Consider the following 19,940-nt stretch of genomic DNA (forward strand, 5'->3'; position numbering starts at 1 on the left):
CCATTAAATTAGACCTTAGTGGTGGTACTTTTGTAGTTTATTAATATATTGTTGATGAACAGATAATGTAGTTCTTGCAACTTGTCAAATCTCTAAACAGTCAATATATGTGGCCAAGACTACAACTTACTCTTATCAAACTTACTCTTTATCAGTTATGGTTTATCACAAATTACCAGTCCAATACATTACATATATACACAGGGCTCGAAAAATCCCGGTTGCCAGGTCAACTAAAAATTTCAGCCTGGCGACTGATATTTTGCTGTAATATGTACGAAATTTTGATGATTCTAATTGCAGTAAATCGTAGGTTAGCAAATTATTATTGTTCTTTAGTAACGTTGTGAACATTCCATAAGAGTAACAATGTCTTACCTTTGTCCCCCAACGCCCTATTTCCTGCTTTCTCAATAATTTAGCGATGTTTTGAATACAGTGATGCTCAGCATATTATACAGTGTTTCAAAAGTCGCACAACCCAAATTTTGGAAATTTATATCATTGAAACCGTAAGAGATATTTACACCGGGTTTTCTGCATTATAAAGCCTCATCCATTGAGATATTTTTCAACGTCTAAAATTATCAGTTCACTCCGTACAGAAAATTATATAAATTAATAACTGACTGAAAGCAACATTAAAATTTTTCCAGAAATGAACTTTTGAGTAAGAAAAATATGTAAGAAATTATCGAAGGGTCATAATTAGGCATTTGATGACTGATGCCATATCAGTCTGTCATATGTGACCAATATTGGTCATGTGCAACATTTGATAAATTCTTGACTGGCGATTTTATGGGTAAGTGCCATTTTTGGGACATATCTCCATACAAGGCAACATTAGCAGGTCAAAATATTGCCAACAGTCGCATGCAACATGTGTCTAAGTATTGGCTATACATTTACGTAAAAAATCGTAAATCAAGATTTTGTGCAGAAATTGAACTCTTGAGAGAATACTAGACTGCCCCTGGTTACATTGAATTCTCTTTGCTCACTTTCGCCGCTACTGTGCCTGTTTGTTTTTATTGTTTCAGCATGGCGTATTCATTGGAGCAGCGCGTGTGCTTTGCTGAAGAGTGTTTTACTACTCATTCTTACACTCATGTGCAAGAGGTTTTCCAATAAAAATGCCCTGCTTCTGCTGTACCTCACAAAACAACTGTTTTAAAACCAGTATCTTCTGTTGAAAATCAGTTGGCAGATGTTTTCAGCAACAAAATAATGTAATTGTTTTTATTTAGTTAAAGGCTAACATAAATGTATGAACCCAGTGATAGTCTACAGGATTAGTTTAGTGCAGAATACATGGTGTAAATATCTCTTACGATTTTCATGATATACATTTTCAAAGTTTACATTGCGCGACTTTTGAAACATACTGTAGTATGCACAATTGCTAATAGGTGGTTTCCTGGTACCTGATTTTCAAAGCTGGCACCTAGCTTCGAAGAAAATTTTTCGAGCACTGTGTATTATATATATATGTATTAAATAGCATACAATTTAGTGTACAATTCTTTGATTCTGGAGTATTAATGTAACTTGCATCCTGGTTTTGTAAAACAAATAGTGTACATACAGATTCTAACGTAGGGGAACAGTACAAAGGAATAGGATTGTTGTACCATGTCATGAAAGCACAAAGAGGTGTGAATGGATGGCTAAATGAAACTCCATGACAATATCACTGAGGGCTAAGGCCTGCTGTGCATATTTTCATTGGGCAACATGGGAGTCAGAACCTCTACTATGAGATTAATAATTATAGATCTATAATTATTAATTATAATTATATTTATTATATATTAATTATAATTATTAATTAATTATAGATCTATAATTATTGATCTCATAGTAGAGGTTCTGACTCCCATGTTGCCCAATGAAAATATGCACAGCAGGACTAGAATTTGGACCCCAATTAAAAATTAAGAAGTAGACCTACAAAAATAAAGTTACATCAAAATTTACATCATTCAATTCTGCGTTAATCTATGCTAAACACATTTCTTTTGAGTAGGCCTTAAATTTTCAATCATCGTGAGAAGGAAAAAAAAAAAATAGGAACATCTTTTTGGTTTCGCAAACAATCTCTCTTTGAAATTCTATAAATCAAAAACTGTTGTCCGATTGTGATGAAATTTTGGTATGGTGCTGGTAGTTGTTTCAAAAAATTGATAACTGTTTTTATCAATATATTAATATTTAAAACCTTTCTGTGTGCACCATACCAAAATGTCATGACCGGACAACTTGCTTTTGATATATAGAATTTCAAAATTAGCAATATTTGCAAAACTACAAAAAATCGGCCCTTTTTTTGATCTTATGATAAATACTATAAGGAATACTCTGAATAAAAAAAGAATGTTTAGCATAGATTAACGCAGAATTGATTAAGCTAAATTGTGATGTAACTAGTTTTGTTGTAGGTCTACTGGTTAATTCTTAATTGCAGTCTAAACTCTAGTATCTATACAGTGAAACCTCGATTTTATGTTTTTCAGGGGACCAAGCTGAAAAAACTGAAAATGTAAAATCGAGGAAAACTTTATAACATTTGCTATGTTGGGACCATGAGTATTGCAGGTATAAATGTGGGAAAATTTAAAATCAAGGAACGTAAAATCGGGGTTCTATCATCGCAGTTTTCAGACTTTCAGGCAGCTCCCCAACTGTACAACTTTGGCCATAATGAAATCATGGGAACTCTAGCAGGACTCAAAACCCAAGGCCACTGGTAAGAACACTGGCTGTGTGTGATTGCAAAGGTATTTCTAATTGGATTAACATCTCCCAATTTAAAAATCAGTGTGCAGCTTCTTTGAAGTATGACAATTTTGAAAAAGTAATTACTCTTGACACTCAGGATCACGTTATATCTTCAATTATCAGAAGTGAACAGAGAAAGGGAGTAGATTCAAGAAACAAAACTTTCAAATTGCTAAAATTCAATTTGGAATGACACAGGACGTGTACAGTATATATAGCTTAGGTGCATATGAATAGTTGCAATTGTACAAATCTTCCCAAGTGGAAGAAATTAACAAGATCCATGGATCATTCTTCCCAAATGGAAGAAAACCAGCCATAGTAATCTGATAAAAGTAAACTTCCCAAATGGAAGCAAGTGAAAGCCAATGCAAGAAAGTTACCTTCCCAAGTGGAAGTAGAAAGTTACGATCCATGGATCTCTTCCCAATTGGAAGATATAAAAGAGCAACTAAATTATCTAAACTATAAAAATATGCAAATGACTGAATGGCAGTAGCCTGGATAATCTTTCGTACTAGCATGCTCAAGTAGCATGGATGGAAATGATTATGCCAATCAATTTTAAGCCAGGCACTGCCATTTCACATCTGCGGAAAAAAATAGGTACCAATATCGTACTTACATATGACTGTACTATCCTTTAGTTGACTGCTTGTTGCCAGAAACTTTTTTTGCACGAATACCGCGAACAAGTTCAAATAAATGTTCGTGTTTTAAGTGTAGTTATTCTACCTTCTTGACGGTACAACATGAAGAGAATAGTTTTGCTAACTAACCTGTGGACCTCCCACAATAAATGGCCCACATGGGTTAATGTGAAACTTCGTCTTTTCGTCCAGGTACCTCTCGGGAATCACATGCTTGATCACTTTCTCCATCACGTCACTTCTCAAATCGTCGAGGGTGACCTTGTCTGAGTGCTGCACTGATACAACAAGGGTGTGGACCCTGATGGGAATGCATGCTCCGTTGACGAAGCAATATTCACAGGTTACCTGAAATAAGATCAAAATTTGTACACAAATTGTCTACTTCACATTACGCAATTTTCACACACCAACACTACATGCTGAGTAAGACCCTGTTCATCTTACCTGTATGTAAAGAGTAGAAGCTTGCATATTTAGTTCTTGACGAAAACACGAAATTTGAAATAACACATTGTAATGTTAATTTTTCATGTTTCTGAAAAGTGTGAGGTGCATTTTCCTACCCTGTTTTGTCACGAAATGCCAAATAAACACGAAATTTACCGTTTATATACAGATGCGACACTTTCTGAAGTATCCTGCGAGTTATGCAATTGATGGAAAATTGATTAATTCTGCTGCAAATATTTAAGCAAAAATGGACCCCTTTGTACACAAAAAACTTCATACTCTGGTAATGATTTAATGTGCTACTAGAAGGGATATGTTTATTTTGTGTAATAGTGCAGTTTTTAAATCAAATTTGGGATTTATATTCACATTTTTTAAACCAAAATGTCATGATATATGCTGCTTTTTCACTGCTATAACAGCTAAATTTTATTTTATTTACCACTTTTGAACCCAAAATTGACTGTTTTTGTACCGAAATTTTGCTTTCTTACTTACCAAAAATATGTGCCTAGTAATGAGGAACTTGGGGGGGGGGGAGAGAGAGAGAGAGAGAGAGAGAGAGAGAGAGAGAGAGAGAGAGAGAGAGAGAGAGAGAGAGAGAGAGAGAGAGAGAGAGAGAGAGAGGAAGGAAACAGTAATTGTCAAAGAAACTATGCAAGAAAATTTAAAATCTGGGGAAATCTTACATTTTTCAATTCTAAAACCAAGAATGAATACGTGTGGAAAAATATTAACCCAGGAATGCAAAATCGAAGCTCCAATGTAGTAGAGGCAATTAATTTTACGATTAAAAATTATTATCTCATGTGAATACAGGTCGATTCACATTTGTGTGTACGATTTTGGACTAGCACTTGCCTTATGAAAATCCACGGGACCACCATTGGCTGGCCTCAATGTGATCACTGTGTGTCTTGGCAATAGCCCTGCACTGTAACTTCCATTGTAGGAGGTTACGATGAAGTGGAATCTTCTGCCACTCCTCCTGACAGGCTTTCCACAGGCCCCGGAGTGTGGCAACACGATGAGAGGAAGGAAGGTGCCCGTTTCAGTAGACCAAACCCACAGAAATCCATGGGACTTCCATCCGGTGAAGTCACCAGTATATCGTGAAATGGAATAGGCCAAATGCCAGTGTCTATCGCATTCTGTTGCAGAAAGTTCTCGGTAGAACGACACACACGTGATGAGACCTTACACTGATAGGCCTCACTGAGGTAATGTTCACGGCTTTTAAAAACCTTCTGGAGGTTTAATTTCTCACACAGGGTGTGGTTGACAGTTGACTAGGCCAAGTGGAGTCGTGTGGCCATCAAACGTTACGTCGGGGGGTTTTCCTGTAGTGCCATTCGATGCAACTTGCAAGACACTGGTGCAGTGCACACTCACTTCCTCGTCCCCCTGGCTGGAATCTCGTGGTTTTTATGCCGCTTGATGGTCACCGAACCCAAGGCACATCCACATTCTTTGCACGGTTTCCGAATTTTTGACACTGAATATTTGGCATGGAAAAGTGCAACTACGTAGCCCTCCCAAAAACTGTTCTCCTTAGGAGCCATGATGCACACAACACACACTCGCGATAGTGCCACGATACTACAGGCTCTAACCGTCCTCTTAAGCTTTTAACCGCTTGGATCATTCGATTCTGTTCAAAATCTGACACATACGCGGATCGACCTTCTGTATATGAATATTTTAGAGCACTCTACGGTCGACTGATATGCCCTAGCTCCAATGGAAACACATCAAAATTAGAAATATTCTAAAACACTTTCAAGTACTGGTTTCTATGGGAATTCACGGCATTGATACTGGTTCAGCTCTATTCAAAATTGTTGCAAACAATGAAGATATTTCCGAAGAAATAAATATATGAGGATTATCTACAGATAAACCATGATGCAAGTTTTCTGTGTGCCTAATACATCAGTTGCCTCTATGCTACACAATGCTTAACTCATTATTTAGATAAAAATTGCACATGAATTATACCTGTGTCTTGGAATCTGGGCGAGCCCACCAAAGTTCTCCATTCCTCCTGAGCTCTGCAAGTTTCTGATTCAACTTATGTGCAAGAACTATTGTCAGTGGCATGCACTCTTCGGTTTCATCTGTGGCATAACCAAACATCAAACCCTGCAAACAAGAGTAATTTGAATAAATATATTTATATACAAGACATTTGTAGTAAACACTGAACCTCCATAAAAAATCAACCAGTGATTAATACTTGTAGAGGCCAACACATATCTCCCAATCTTAGTTTCATCTCACTCTCTTAGCATCACATGTTCTACCCTGTTCGCCAACCTTCGCCATTGTTGCCAATTGTCATTCCATTGCTGGACAAACTCACGCAAGTATCATTGAAAACAATTGAATAGCGCTCCAGCTCACAGTTCACACAGTTCGACAGTAATGTGGCAATATAGCATGACGTAGTGGTTGCTTCCTTTATGTGGTGCATGTTCATTGGCTAGCTAGTAACTAGTGTTGCCAACTGTAAATATGAAGCACTATTTCTGTAACTGAAGGAGGCAAAGTGACAGTTTTGTTAGAGTGGAAGTGACATTTTTATTTTAAGTATTTGACCGGTTTGACATTGCGTGCGTGTATGTGGAAGTGCATGTGTTTGGTTAGTGAAGTTAAATTCCATAATGCCTCCAGTACTATTGTTCATATTTCATCACTTTAGAATTGCTCAAAGAAAAAAATTATATGAGCATTTCAACTCTCGGCTCCGGCACGTGTTCTTGTAGAAATTGTATAAAGGAAGCTGTTATTTTTTATGCTTAATGCGATGAGTTTCTTTTTCTGTTAAAATTGGCATGCTTTGATGGGTGACAAGTTCATAAAAAAAGAAAAAGCCAAGCAGCTTATCTGGTGGCAATATATGTACCTCTTATTCTTGTGGAAGCCGGTATAGTTTGTAACTGTACAACAAAGGCAGCAGACTGTCATCACAGAGGGGCAATAATACTGCTTGAGGAGGAGTGTTTCTGGTCCTATTGTCGCGGTTTAACACGTTCGCAAGTTTCTAAGATTGGGTCTTAATTTGAAGTTACGGCTTAATTCATGTTATCCATAAGCAATGCATCTGTGCATTTTCAAGACAAGCATAATTCACGTTACATAACAATTAATCATAATCAATGTGGCCATGACTTAATAAATATATTAAGAGTGCCTGCAAAAGGAGGCCATGGGTCACTTCCTCCCCCCACCGGTATTTGAGAAGAATAAATAGAATTGAAATTAAAGCATGAAAACAGATGAGAGATGCCGTGAAAGACAGATGCAAATTAACTTAATGCTGGTGATGCTTTATGATAATTTTCTTAACTGGGGGAAAGCATAACTGTTTCCTCCACTTTAAACACTTCCGTATTTAGCATCCTCATATTAGGAAAGATTGGGTACTCTCTTTTCTGTAACAACACTTGTGTAGAACAGTGTTATTATTTCTCAAACCAGTGGTAGTGTACCAGTTTGGATGAGCTTATTGGGAGTGAACAGTTATAATGCCACCAGGCCCATTAATGCAATAGAAAAATAATAAATTGTTTAATTTTATTTGACATCACTATGAAGAAGTCTTCTTTGCATCATTTTGGGTAATTTTACGCATAGTCCATATTTAGCAGTTTTAGTCCATATGTATGTACATATAAAGCACCTTGTTAGAACATATTAATTCCAGCCCTGGTTATAATGCATGGCGTTTAAAACTCAACATTAGAGAGAGAAGAGTTCTCTTAATTTTCTATGAACAGCTGTGCCTCTGTGCACTGGAGCGATTTTTCTACCAAACAGATTAGCAACACTAATTCTCACGTTCTGCTGCGTTAATCGCGGCAGAGATATGTGTTGGCCTATTAATCAGTTCTCATCCAGGAAAGCAAGCAAATATCCAATGAAGAGATTTTAACATAGAATTTACATTAGTTTTCACCTTTTTCATGAAAGATTTGTTGTTTCTATATACATGTAAATCAAATGAAAACTACTAAAAATTATCTTCACTCCTCATTCACTTAGTTTTGTTACAACCAAGAATATTACAAATGAAAATACCGAAACTCTAACAGACTCGCAAGAATCACAATTTGCAAGGAGCCATATGGCAAAAGGCAGAACTGAAATGGTGTTCTACAAAAAGAGCCCGACAACAGTACAGGGTGAAGTCTGTGAAAATCAACCACATCAAACTGGCTGCCACTGTTGCCACAGCCTGGCTGCAAGTTGATACAGTTATGCCTTTGGCCATACAGCATCTGTGAAAATAATTTTCTTTAAATATTTCACTGGACAACACAATCACAAATACTACGACCATAAATCAACTTGCAAATGTTTGATGTATGATCCACTTAAATCATGGCTGATTTTACCTAACATACCAATAAATTTCATCACAGCACAAGTCCCCAATACTACTACTTCACAGCACAAGTCCCCAATACTACTAATGTATTAAGATCAATTAACATTCATGCATGCATGATAATACTGGTAACTTTTAGTCACTCCCAGCAGGCTATTTGGCTCAATAATTTCACAATTACACTAGATGTAAGCTATTACTGTATGCCATGCACCTTATATTCTTGTATTTTTGGTGTTCTTTAGAGGGGGGCAGGGTGTGTGTGGATTGTTTAGAATTCAAGTCTAAGCAAGTGTATACTCCACGTAAACTGCTTTAAATATGAAATGCTCTGAGCATTAAGCACTGAAATTTGGGCTCGAGATGTAGGAAATGACCTTGCAATACATGTAATCAAAATGTCATTTCATTTATGATTAAATCAGAGTCCTGTGGGTTATGAAATTATCGTGTTTCACTCATATTTGTTCCAGTGTAGGTAATTTTAGCTTTCCATCAAAGTGCTGTATTCATAAAAATGAGTGACATACACACTAATTAAAGTAACTTGTGATATCTACTGCTATTACTTTTAACTTTTAGCAGGGAGCTGTTACCCTCTCAGTAGACTTTTTCAGGCACATCCTTTTGAAACTTGTATAAAAATGTATAAAAATAACTGTCTGAGAAACTAAATCTTTGTTTTTGCAGGTGAAATTTATTAATTTTACCTCCCAATAATGAATTGAATAAATGTTAATAAAAGTTATAACTTAATTTCGTACGTGTTTGTTTATTTTAAAATTACATTAAATGACCAGAAATTGAATTGTTGTTTTAAGTCCACTTTATGCACATGAAGGTAAATTGGGAGTGGACCTACAGTTTAAAGTGGGATCCGAACCACTTTGTGCCTTCACTGGGTATCAAACCCGGGACCCCTTGATTACAAGGCAACGACGCTACCACTACACCATCGGGGAGGCCCTAAATGACCAGAAAACAACTCATTGTTGGATGAAATGTCAGTGCAGCAAGCCCCTTCATCCTAATTATTCTCTCAACTCAGGCAAGCTCAACTTCACGGCTCACACACAGGATCAAACTTTAAGACCAATCCTCTATTAAAGAGCTCTCATATCCAGTCAGCAGAGGAAAAAGGATCAACCATGTAAATTTTTCCAAGCAGTGACGTTCCCTAAGCTCATTATTTCCAATTATAAAAAATTAAACCATGCAAGTTAACGATGCATCACGTAAATGCATGGAAGGTGTAGCGATGGTTTATTGCTTTCAAATGTACCTGGTCACCAGCTCCAATGTCTTCAGGAGCTCTATTCAAATTACACCAGCAGCAATTTCAGGGCTCGATTGCAAGTAGCACATTGCAAGCTCTGTAATCGAAGCCTGAAGCAAAACTACGTGATAATACAGTCTAAGAATAGTATACACAACCCTTGCCAGTAACTAGTCAATTACATAATAGTGATAAAATAAATTCTAGGATTGAATTTGTGGCCACGAAAGTGTTCTTACTTCCAACACATTGAGAATTCTAAAAACTAATTACTATGGGCATGCACATTTCATTTTTGACCAAAGAAAATTTTTAAAAGGTGTCAATCATGAAATTTAGGGTTCATTTACGAATGTGAGACACCTTCTGAGGTCTGAATTATCCTGTTGGTTATGCAAATCATGGAAAAGTGATTAATTCTGTTGAAAATATCTGAAAAGGAAAAATGACTCCTTTCACAGGAATAATACATACTTTGATTAACTATATAAATGGGCTTTCAGAACTGAAATGTTAGTTGTGTGTAACAAGTATAGTTTTTAAATCATTCTTAAAATCAAATTTAGGTTTTTATTCACCCATTTTAACACCAAAATGCAATTTTTATATACCACTTTTGATACCCAAATATGGTCAGTTTTTGTACAGAAATCTTGCAGGCCATTCCATTCCTAGAATTCAATTATCACATCCGACTAAAATAATTGTTACTCCATTCACCTGGTCACCAGCACCAACATCATCCTCGTTCCTATTAAGATGCACTCCGGCCGCTATGTTTGGTGACTGCTGATCCAAAGCCAACAATACATTGCAGATCTTGTAATCAAATCCTGAAGATGTAAGACACAGAAATCCCTCATCATACTCATTCATCAACCCACACACAATGTCAACATGTAATTGTATGCATGCAATTTAAGAGAACAACCACAGGAGTTAAAACCACCAACCCAATACACATAAAAAGATAGTAATGTTGAAGTAACATGACAAACTGAGCACCATTCCATACCTACTCAAATGGCATAATAATATTTTCTTCAAAAGTTGGCCAATTCTAGAATGAGTGACAAATTTGAATTTATAAATGTGATAACTACAGTGTTTATTTGTAGGCACCGAACACAAACTTGTTATTGTCCTAATTGCACAGCATTTTGCTTCATTTCTTCTATCTTTTTGGTTTATACTTCTGTTCCTTTGGCTAATCATAATAGTGGTTTCATGCAACCCTCCCCTTTTCCTTTGCCATTTTATTTGAGGCTGAGTGGATGCCAAATGCTTTATGCACAGGCAAGATTACAAAAATTACATTCACTCTGGGTCTCCCATGTGATGGTCAAGATGCCCTACCAAGTAGACCACAAGCATCAAGTCAGTGTTGGTCTACCGATAAATATCGGATTTTTTGTAATTGTATGGTCTCGCCAAATGGCTCTCAAACATTCCATGCAGGTCTTATTAACTACACGAGGCTACAATCCCTACACAGAATAACATGTTGGAAATTGGACATAAATGTCTAACATTAACATTAAAAAACAAAGCTGATTAATTAAACTTCATGTCATTTCTTAAAGTACTCGTTGACCATCCTCAATTAATTATTAACACAAACAATATATTAACATTTGGGATGTGTCTGTACGAACACAAACAATTACAACATGCAATCAAACCATTTCTTTAAAAAATGAAGGCCTCGTGTGTAAACTTTCAGTCAAATGTAAATGTAATATCCGTTCCCACAAACTTATGAGTAACCCAATATTCCTCCAGCATTAAATTCAGGCAATTTACAACTTTCCTACCTCCCTCCAAAATGAACACACAAATTTTCTTACCACCTGTTCCCAAATAGCAGTGAACTGCACTTTTTCCTACATGCTTTCCAACTATCAGTAATTTCTGCAAAAATTTGAACTTTTTAAAACCTCTTGACATGCACCCTGCAACTAGTTCATATTTTGGCAGTGTCCACCACATTACCTTGTGCATCACCCTGCGAAACCAGCAGACAATTTGAAATGAATATCCCCCTCTCACACCCCCAAACATAAAGCACTATACAAGCTGACCAGGTGCTTAATTTCCCTCTTTTTCCGAACGTGATACCAAGTGCACCAAAATGTTTCAACACATTACCCCATTTAAAGAAAAGTGTGTACCTGATCGCCAGCACCTATATCAATCTCTTTCTTGTCTATGTGAACGCCTGCTGCGATCTCCGGCGACTGCTGTTCAATTGCCACAAGCAGATTTAAACTTTTGAAGTCAAAGCCTGTTACGTAACCAATCAGATAGGCACAATGAAGGAAATGTACTAAATTTAACAAGCTATACTATACAAGACCAAGACAAAAGATTAGTTCAAAATGAATTTAAACTTTATTCCTACCCTACATGACAAATGAATTAGACAAGACTCTTGAACTACGTTAGTAATTATTAGAATCAGCAGTATTCATACAGTAGAGTCCAGAACTATCTACACTACACCATTTCGATACTTTCCTAAAAATTATTACAGTATTTAAATGTACACCAGTAAAGAAGATACTACAAGCTGCAATGAAAATTTTAGTTTATTATATGGCTAAAATTTGTTTCATTAAAATATTCAAAACAACTAATCACTACATAATAAAAATATCCTTGGACTTACTACGAATGACAACATTTTTATTTATTCTAGCACAAGGCCTAAGACAAGCTGCCTCACACACCTGAGTATATTTAATGCAGGTCAGTGAAGTATATCTTAATAAAAACTCAAAATCACTGGTCAGAAGATCATAGCAATTTAGAAACAAGACAATATACTTATACAGTATTCACTTATTCAATGACCAGAAGTAAAGCATACACAACTGAGAGTTGTATATGCACTGTCATCCAATACCTTGTCTCAAGGTTAGTGCACCACTATTGTCAAAGTCTTTCAAACCAACTCACCTTTTGCTGAATCATCATATCCAATGTGTTTGACAGTTTCTCGCACAACCTTCTGATAATCAACTACAGCTTTTGAGGTTATTTCACCACACACCAAGATCATGCCAGTCTTTGTAACAGTTTCTGCAAAATAAAAAAAAATAAAAATTTGTATATACATTTCTAACTTTGAAAGTAGGGAACGACAAATCAAAATATAAGGATGACCATATTGGAAATGTAGAAATTCTCCATTCCTGAAACTTCCATAAACTTAACTTCTGCCAAATTCAAAAACTAAATACATTAAGTTTTTCTAACTTCAGAACATACGGCCTTTAAATGAATGCTGGGAATAGTTTCGGCGGTGAAAGTTTAAAATTACAGAATTAACTGGAAAAATAAACAAATGCCGATTAATTAATGACCAATTTAATTACAGCCCATCAATACTCATTTTGAACTAAAAACATAATTCATTAAATAATATTCTATCCGGCCTCGCCATCCTCTTATTTGATATAAAACTTAAGTTCAAGGAGTTGTAATTTTGATATTTAGCAGAACTTGCCTCACAACAAAGTGATTATACAAAATATACTAAAAATACTTTGTAATAGACATTTTTAACCTTAGTTTTGCAGCCCCATCAGCTCCCCCTGCGTATGCCAGCGATTCTAACACAAGGCCATGTCTCATTCTGAACTTCTCAGGTTTGATTCCTTCTCAGGCCTCTAATTCCTCTGCCTTTTCCATCTCTAATAGCACAATCTTGATTGCAATGAACATTAGTTGCTCTTGCCGCAAGAGGCCATGTCTGATAGTAACAAGGCATAACTTGATCTCATAAAAAAAAAAATACTAGCAAATATGGTATTCAGGCAGTAAAATTATAACTTTTCAGCAATTGAAGAAAGCAAATATAGAAAAATGTTTTCATCATTCGTATGAACATTGGGTTTAAAAAAATCCTACTTTTAGTCATATTGCAAAAAAAATCCTCTTGCTAACTTGTAAGGCAGCAACAAAATTCCATGCATCTTCCTCTACACATATTCATTGGTAAAACAAGGCAACGAGAACATGTCTATTTACCGTCGGCACACCTTACCTTACTTATAAAGATAGGTGCTTCTTCTGTAAATATTTTTATATACCCCAAAAAAATGTAACACTGGCACTATGCAGCGAGTAATAATCGCTGCATAGCGTGGCTATTGGGGATAATTCCACATAAAATAAATTTTAAAATGGTGATTTTACTGCTCATAAAATTTAACGCAATCTACAGATATCTATAATTTTTTTTAGGTTTGGTGCAGAAAACTACAAATGTTCAGTTCAATGCAAACAAAAAGAGGAACAACTCTTATTTAGAGGAAAATATATTCTGTGGTGGAAAAAATGTTAAGAATGCAACAAGAATACCTAAGCATGGTCACATTACTCTGCAATACAGGTTTTGATGTTTTGCAGTGCTTCCCTTCACAGATTGCAGTTGTAATGTTACTAGAAATCTGATTAAAATGACAACATGCATGCATGGTTTCTCTGCACTGATTCTGCAAGCATGTTTCTTATTCTTTTCTTCCACTGATCTCTCCAAAAGTTTTAGCATCAGTTGTCCTTCAATTTGAAGAGGGTTTCTCACTCAGTATAACATGGAATAATTGCATGCAGCAGGTAATGGTTTTGGTTGATAATCTGCACTCTAAACATTTAGTTTAACTTCATGCATTTTCCTCTATACACACATTCAATGGTATGACAAGGAAGGCAACTAGAACAAGTGAATCTTCTATTTACCGTCGGCGCATCCTAACTTACTTCAAGATAGATGCTTCTTCTGTAAATATTTTTATATATAAACTAGGAACCGAAAAATGTTCAGGAATCTCAGACAAGCCACACATTTCATATCTATTTAGAGGAAAATCCATTCTGTGGTGGGGAAAAATGTAAAGAATGAAAACCTAAATTGTCATATTACTCTGCAATGCAGATTGTAGAGTTACAAAAAAAAATCTGAAGAAATCCCCACACCATGCATGCATGTGCAACATATTCCATATCTTATATTTCTCGCAGGTTTTCTGCACTAACCCTGCAAGTATTTTTCTAATTATTTCCATCCATTGCAGTTTCTAAAGCTTTTACCGCCCGTTGTACTTTGATCCCCTGTATTTCTCACTGTGTAACTTGGGAGTTACTGTGCAGCATGTAGTGGTTTCGCCTGATACTGTGCTTAAGCAATAACTGATGGTATTAATAGAACTTCAGCTGTAGCTGTTCCAGGAAGTCTCATGTTCATTTTTCCTCTTGTTTACACTGATCTGTGACAGCACTCAGCAGACAAATACTGTTAAACCAAACAATTGACAGGAAACTATGCATCGGGGGGTCATTGACCACTGTACCCTCAAGAAAAACTTTATTCTTTTTTAATTTACAGATTTTGATGTTTTACATAATATAAAATTGGTTCCAGCATGCAGAAAACAAATAAGATATTTGATCCCAAAGTATGGGCCACATGATAAAAACTAGGATGGGACAGATCAATCGGTACTGTCAGTATTGGCCGATATAGGCATATCTGTGTATCGGTAAAATTACCAATTATTTTTACCCATCTAATATATATATATATATAACACTGGTCTACATATGAAAAAAAGATTTCTGCTGACTTAGATATTTTAACTAATTCTATATAATTTGAGGTCGCTGATTCCAAATATGTAGTCAGAAAATGTGTATCACGTCACAATTTTTCACAAATCACATTTGAAAATTTTCACAATATTATAATACTGGGCTAAACTCCAACAATTTTTCATATAGATATCTGCACATAATGAAATTTCTTTTTCTGTTGACTTAGATATTTTAACTGATTCTATATAATTTGATGTCGCTGATTCCAAATATGTAGTCGGAAAATGTGTATCACGTCACAATTTTTCACAAATCACATTTGAAAATTTTCACAATATTATAATACTGGGCTAAACTCCAACAATTTTCCATCTGCACATAATGAAATTTCTTTTTCTGCTGACTTACATATTATAACTGATTCTATATAATTTGAGGTCGCTGATTCCAAATATGTAGTCAGAAAAAGTGTATCACGTCACAATTTTTCACAAATCACATTTGAAAATTTTCACAATATTATAATACTGGGCTAAACTCCAACAATTTTCCATATAGATATCTGCACATAATGAAATTATAGGACTATACATAAGGTGGCGGAGCTGATAACAGGTATTAAGTTGCATTGTTTGACAAGTCACATTTCAAAATTTTCAGAAAATTATATCCGGCTACATTCCAACAGCACTTGCAAAGAGAATGCGAAGTAGTCAGATGTTCAATCAGAGTATCACGTCACGTTGTTTAACAAACATACGTTTCTATTTTCTCAATAGGGAGTTCTTAATGAACAAAAAGTTTAGGTAATTCCGGCAAATTGATCAATTTGTTTCACGAGCACATACAGTCAGCACCTGATGCCTGTACTTATGCTAAACTTAACATACACCACAGAATAGCACAACATGCATACCTACTTAGGCAAAATTATTCGTTTCTTTGATTTTCTGGAGTACGTGGCCTCAGGAACGTCACGCTGCAAGCACCAGCAATAGTCGGCCATCATGTTTTCATTCCATCTCCTCTGATATCGGTGCTCCGTGGCTTTTATGTCTTGGTGGAAGCGTTCGCCCTGTTCTTCACTTACGGCACCAAGATTGGACGGAAATACATCTAAGCGGCTGTGCAGGAAGTGAAGCCTGACACTCATATTTACTCCTAACTTTTGAAACGTCACCAACAAATTTTCAACTAGAACCTCGTAGTTGTGCGCCCTGAAGTTTCCAAGAAAGTTTGTATTGACATCAGAAAATGCACAGCATACATCTTACTTTGTGTGGTTAATTGTTTGTAAGAATTCTTCATCTTCCATTAGCATCCTTATCTGAGGACCATCAAAATACCTGCTTTTACTTTCTCATGCGTCAATGCAGGACATTTTGAGCAAATGTATTTAAAGCAAGCCCCATTCTTATCCAGAGCTTTTACATACTGCTTCATTAATTCCAACTTAATGTGCAGTGGAGCAAGAAACACTTCCTTAGGATCAACAAGCGGCTTGTTCTGGATGTTTTTCGCCCCGACTTCAAAGCTTTTCCTGGCAGGCCACAGTCTTCGTACCCGATGTTCGTTCCTTGCTCGACTGTCCCATAAATACAAAAAGCATGGATATTTCGTGAAACCTGCTTGTTGACCAAGTAACATTGAAATGACCTTGAGATCTTCACACACAAGCCAACTTTCATTTGCATACTTTTTTTCTTTCGAAGCAGTTCTTTCATTGTTTCGTAGCTTTCCTTCAAATGTACGGAGTGGCCAACAGGAATGGATGCTAACTTATTGCCATTATGTATCAACACACACTTCAAACTCCTCTTGCTATCAATAAAAAGCCTCCATTCTTCTGCATTATACGTACATCCCATAGCTTCAATTAGTCCCTTCACATCTGTACAATACACATATTCTTCGTCCCTTTGAAAATATCTTAATACATGCCTATCTCTGTCCAGATACATGGAAGGTTGTTCCCGACGCTAACATATTTCTTTCCTTCTTTTCTACACAGGTCCTGCATACTTTATGAGGTGCCCAGGATTTATCTTGGTCACCCAATTTAATCCCGAAATATGCACTATACGCTTTCCTTACTAAGTTAGTAATATTTGTCCTTTGTTTTGAGGTTAACAATGTTCGAATAACTGATTTAAATAATAATCACTATAATGTTCCATGTGTTGCCATCTTGTGACCTCTTTACGGACTACGTTGTTTCATTGCTCTAAATATACATCCCTAATATTAGATAATTTTCTTTTTTCCTCCGAAACCTGACGTGATAGAAAAAAACGGATTTCGGTTTTGGATTTACCACCCTCGAATTACTAAAGAACAACCATCAGACTCCAGTCAGCAAAATGGACGTAGACCAGTGTAATCTTATAATTTAGTGCAAAATTCTGTACTATTTAGAAACATTCTTTTGTACTGCAGTCACCTAAAAATAAACATTGTTTAAGGAGGGCATCATCCATTGAGGTTCAAGGACAATTTGGAATTTCATATATGAGCAGTATATCGGTATCGGTAAATTTTATATGGGTACTTGATTGGTATCGGCCCATCCCTAGTAAAAACTGTTTGCTCACTAAAATAATGAAAAAAAAATAATAATAATAATTATCAGTCCCAAACTTCCAGATTTAAAATTATAGCTGCTGTTCTGGAATGTCGTGTTGAGTGCTATATTCACTTGCATGAATGAAGACTTCTAGTTGTCTTTCTTTACAGTAAGGTAACAGACATATTTTACTTCACAATGCCACATTTCCAAGAGCTAAAGATAACTGAAAATGTTCATATCCAACAAATCTTCAAGAACCATGCAAAGGATTTCACTTTCTTGAAGGGGTACAAAGGGTCAAGGTGATTATTTTACATTCACAGGAACACTAAACCTTACATTCAGTTGAAGTCTATGCACATTCAATACTAAGATATGGAAGGCAAGGGGAACAAGTTAATTAGCCCAGTCTAGTTTGATGCACTTTTTGACTGCACCGAAGCACCTAGTTGGTTACAAAGTGCAACACATAGAGTCGACTAGTTCGTTGATTTGGAGTCAAGTAGTGTATTTGGTGTCTGCACAGTTTGACTACGGTCAGGGTAGATGTATGTGTGGTGTATGATCACGTGGTGAATGCTAACTAATCGAATGGACATTTAAAGCAGCAGACACATTTTACACAGCTTTACAGTTTACTTGAACGTCACATCCTTGCACTAGCCTAACACTGGAATACACCTGCACTACACAGAGCATCAACAAGTGCAGCAAACTAGATGGGGCTATTGTCTATTTACCGTCGGCACATCCTACCTTATTCAAAGATAGATGCTTCTTCTGTAAATAATTTTATATACCCCGAAAGATGTTATACTGGCACTATGCAGTGAGTGATAAATCATTGCAAAGCGTGGCTATTGGGGATAGGTTCCACATACAAAACAACATTGTGGTTCTACACTTACAAGAAAACTTGGAAGCATGCTCAAGATTGATGTTATTCCGTAGTAAAAACAATGTAGCGACATTTCATACCTACTTAGAGGAAAACCATTTCTGGTGGGTAAAATGTAAAGAATGAAGGAAGAAAACCTAAACATGGGTCATATTACTCTGAATACAAGTTACAATGTTATGCATTTTTTCCCCCCTTCATCGACTTCAGTTGTAGTTATTAAAAATTCTGAGGAAATTCACACACCATATTCCACATTTTATACTTCTGAGGTTTTCTGCAAGCAATTTTCTTATTGTCTTCTTCCACAGTCTTCCTTGCTGTCTGCAAAGCTATTAATATTAATTGTAATTTGACTGAATGGATTTCTCTCAGTGTAACTTGGAATGATTCTGAGCAGCACGTAATGTTTTGCCTGAAATGGGTTCTACTTATTGATCATAACAATAAAAGTCTAATAAATAATATTATTAGCCCACTATTATAATTTACTTATAATGCAAAGCAACAATACAAGAACTAGTTTACCCATACAACAAATCTATTTTACCCCTGCCCTACTAGAAACTTAACTGAGGAAAGTGTGTGGCATACACATTCTTTTAATTATTAAAATTCAAGAACCAATATTTTGTCATTGAACCACTGCTTCTTTTGTTGTTTATATAGTCAGTTATATATTATAATTGCAAAAATGTACCATTAAAAAGCTGAAACTAATTATTTATTGTCACTTTCACGAGGGTCGCACACATTCACTACACAAAAAAAAACATTAATTTTGCATCACTGCTGTTGTTTATATAGGTGCTATATTGTAACTACAATAATTGGCACTAATAAAAAAACAAGAATCTATTATTGGTCACTTGCAGAAGTCATGTCAGCCTGATGAATGCAAGTAATACAGAAACGTGGGGAACACATTAGGAAACAGTTTAATTTCTTTTAAAATTGTTCAGCTGAAAAATAATAATAAAGAGGTGGTGAGCTTAACATGAAGCCTTTTCCCCTTTTTACCAAATTGATCTATGCATTAGCACTCAGCAGGAAAAGTAACGCTACATCAACATTGGAACATTTGCAACAAAATGTAAGCTAATGTGGTTATTTTCCATCTCTAAAGAGCACTGGCAAAAGCATATGAAACACCGAACATTACATTCAGTTGCAGCGTATGCATTTTCCTTTGTCATATCGAATGCTAAGACAAGGAATGCAATGTCTATTTACCGTCGGCACATCCCACCTTATTCAAAGATAGATGCTTCTTCTGTAAATATTTTTATATACCCCAAAAAAAATTATACTGGCACTATGCAATCAATAAG

The 19,940-nt window shown here is 35.9% G+C and overlaps 1 protein-coding gene across 2 annotated transcripts in view; it reads right to left on the reverse strand.

Annotated features, from left to right (window-relative positions):
- Window positions 1–19,940, reverse strand: part of Sam-S (S-adenosylmethionine Synthetase) — a 41,349-nt gene that overhangs the window by 15,010 nt on the left and 6,399 nt on the right. Inside the window, exons 3-6 of one of the 2 annotated variants that reach the window (XM_083131240.1) lie at window positions 12,509–12,631; window positions 11,722–11,834; window positions 5,883–6,026; window positions 3,561–3,779 (exon numbers count right to left, since the gene is read on the reverse strand). In XM_083131240.1, the coding sequence (XP_082987366.1) occupies window positions 3,561–3,779; window positions 5,883–6,026; window positions 11,722–11,834; window positions 12,509–12,631 (599 nt within the window). Of the gene's footprint in view, window positions 1–3,560; window positions 3,780–5,882; window positions 6,027–10,270; window positions 10,384–11,721; window positions 11,835–12,508; window positions 12,632–19,940 lie in introns of both variants that reach the window. The other variant, XM_083131239.1, reaches the window with a different exon arrangement.

The sequence above is a fragment of the Lepisma saccharinum genome, chromosome 11 (genome assembly GCF_977018435.1).
Source record: "Lepisma saccharinum chromosome 11, izLepSacc3.1, whole genome shotgun sequence".
NCBI lineage: Eukaryota > Metazoa > Arthropoda > Insecta > Zygentoma > Lepismatidae > Lepisma > Lepisma saccharinum.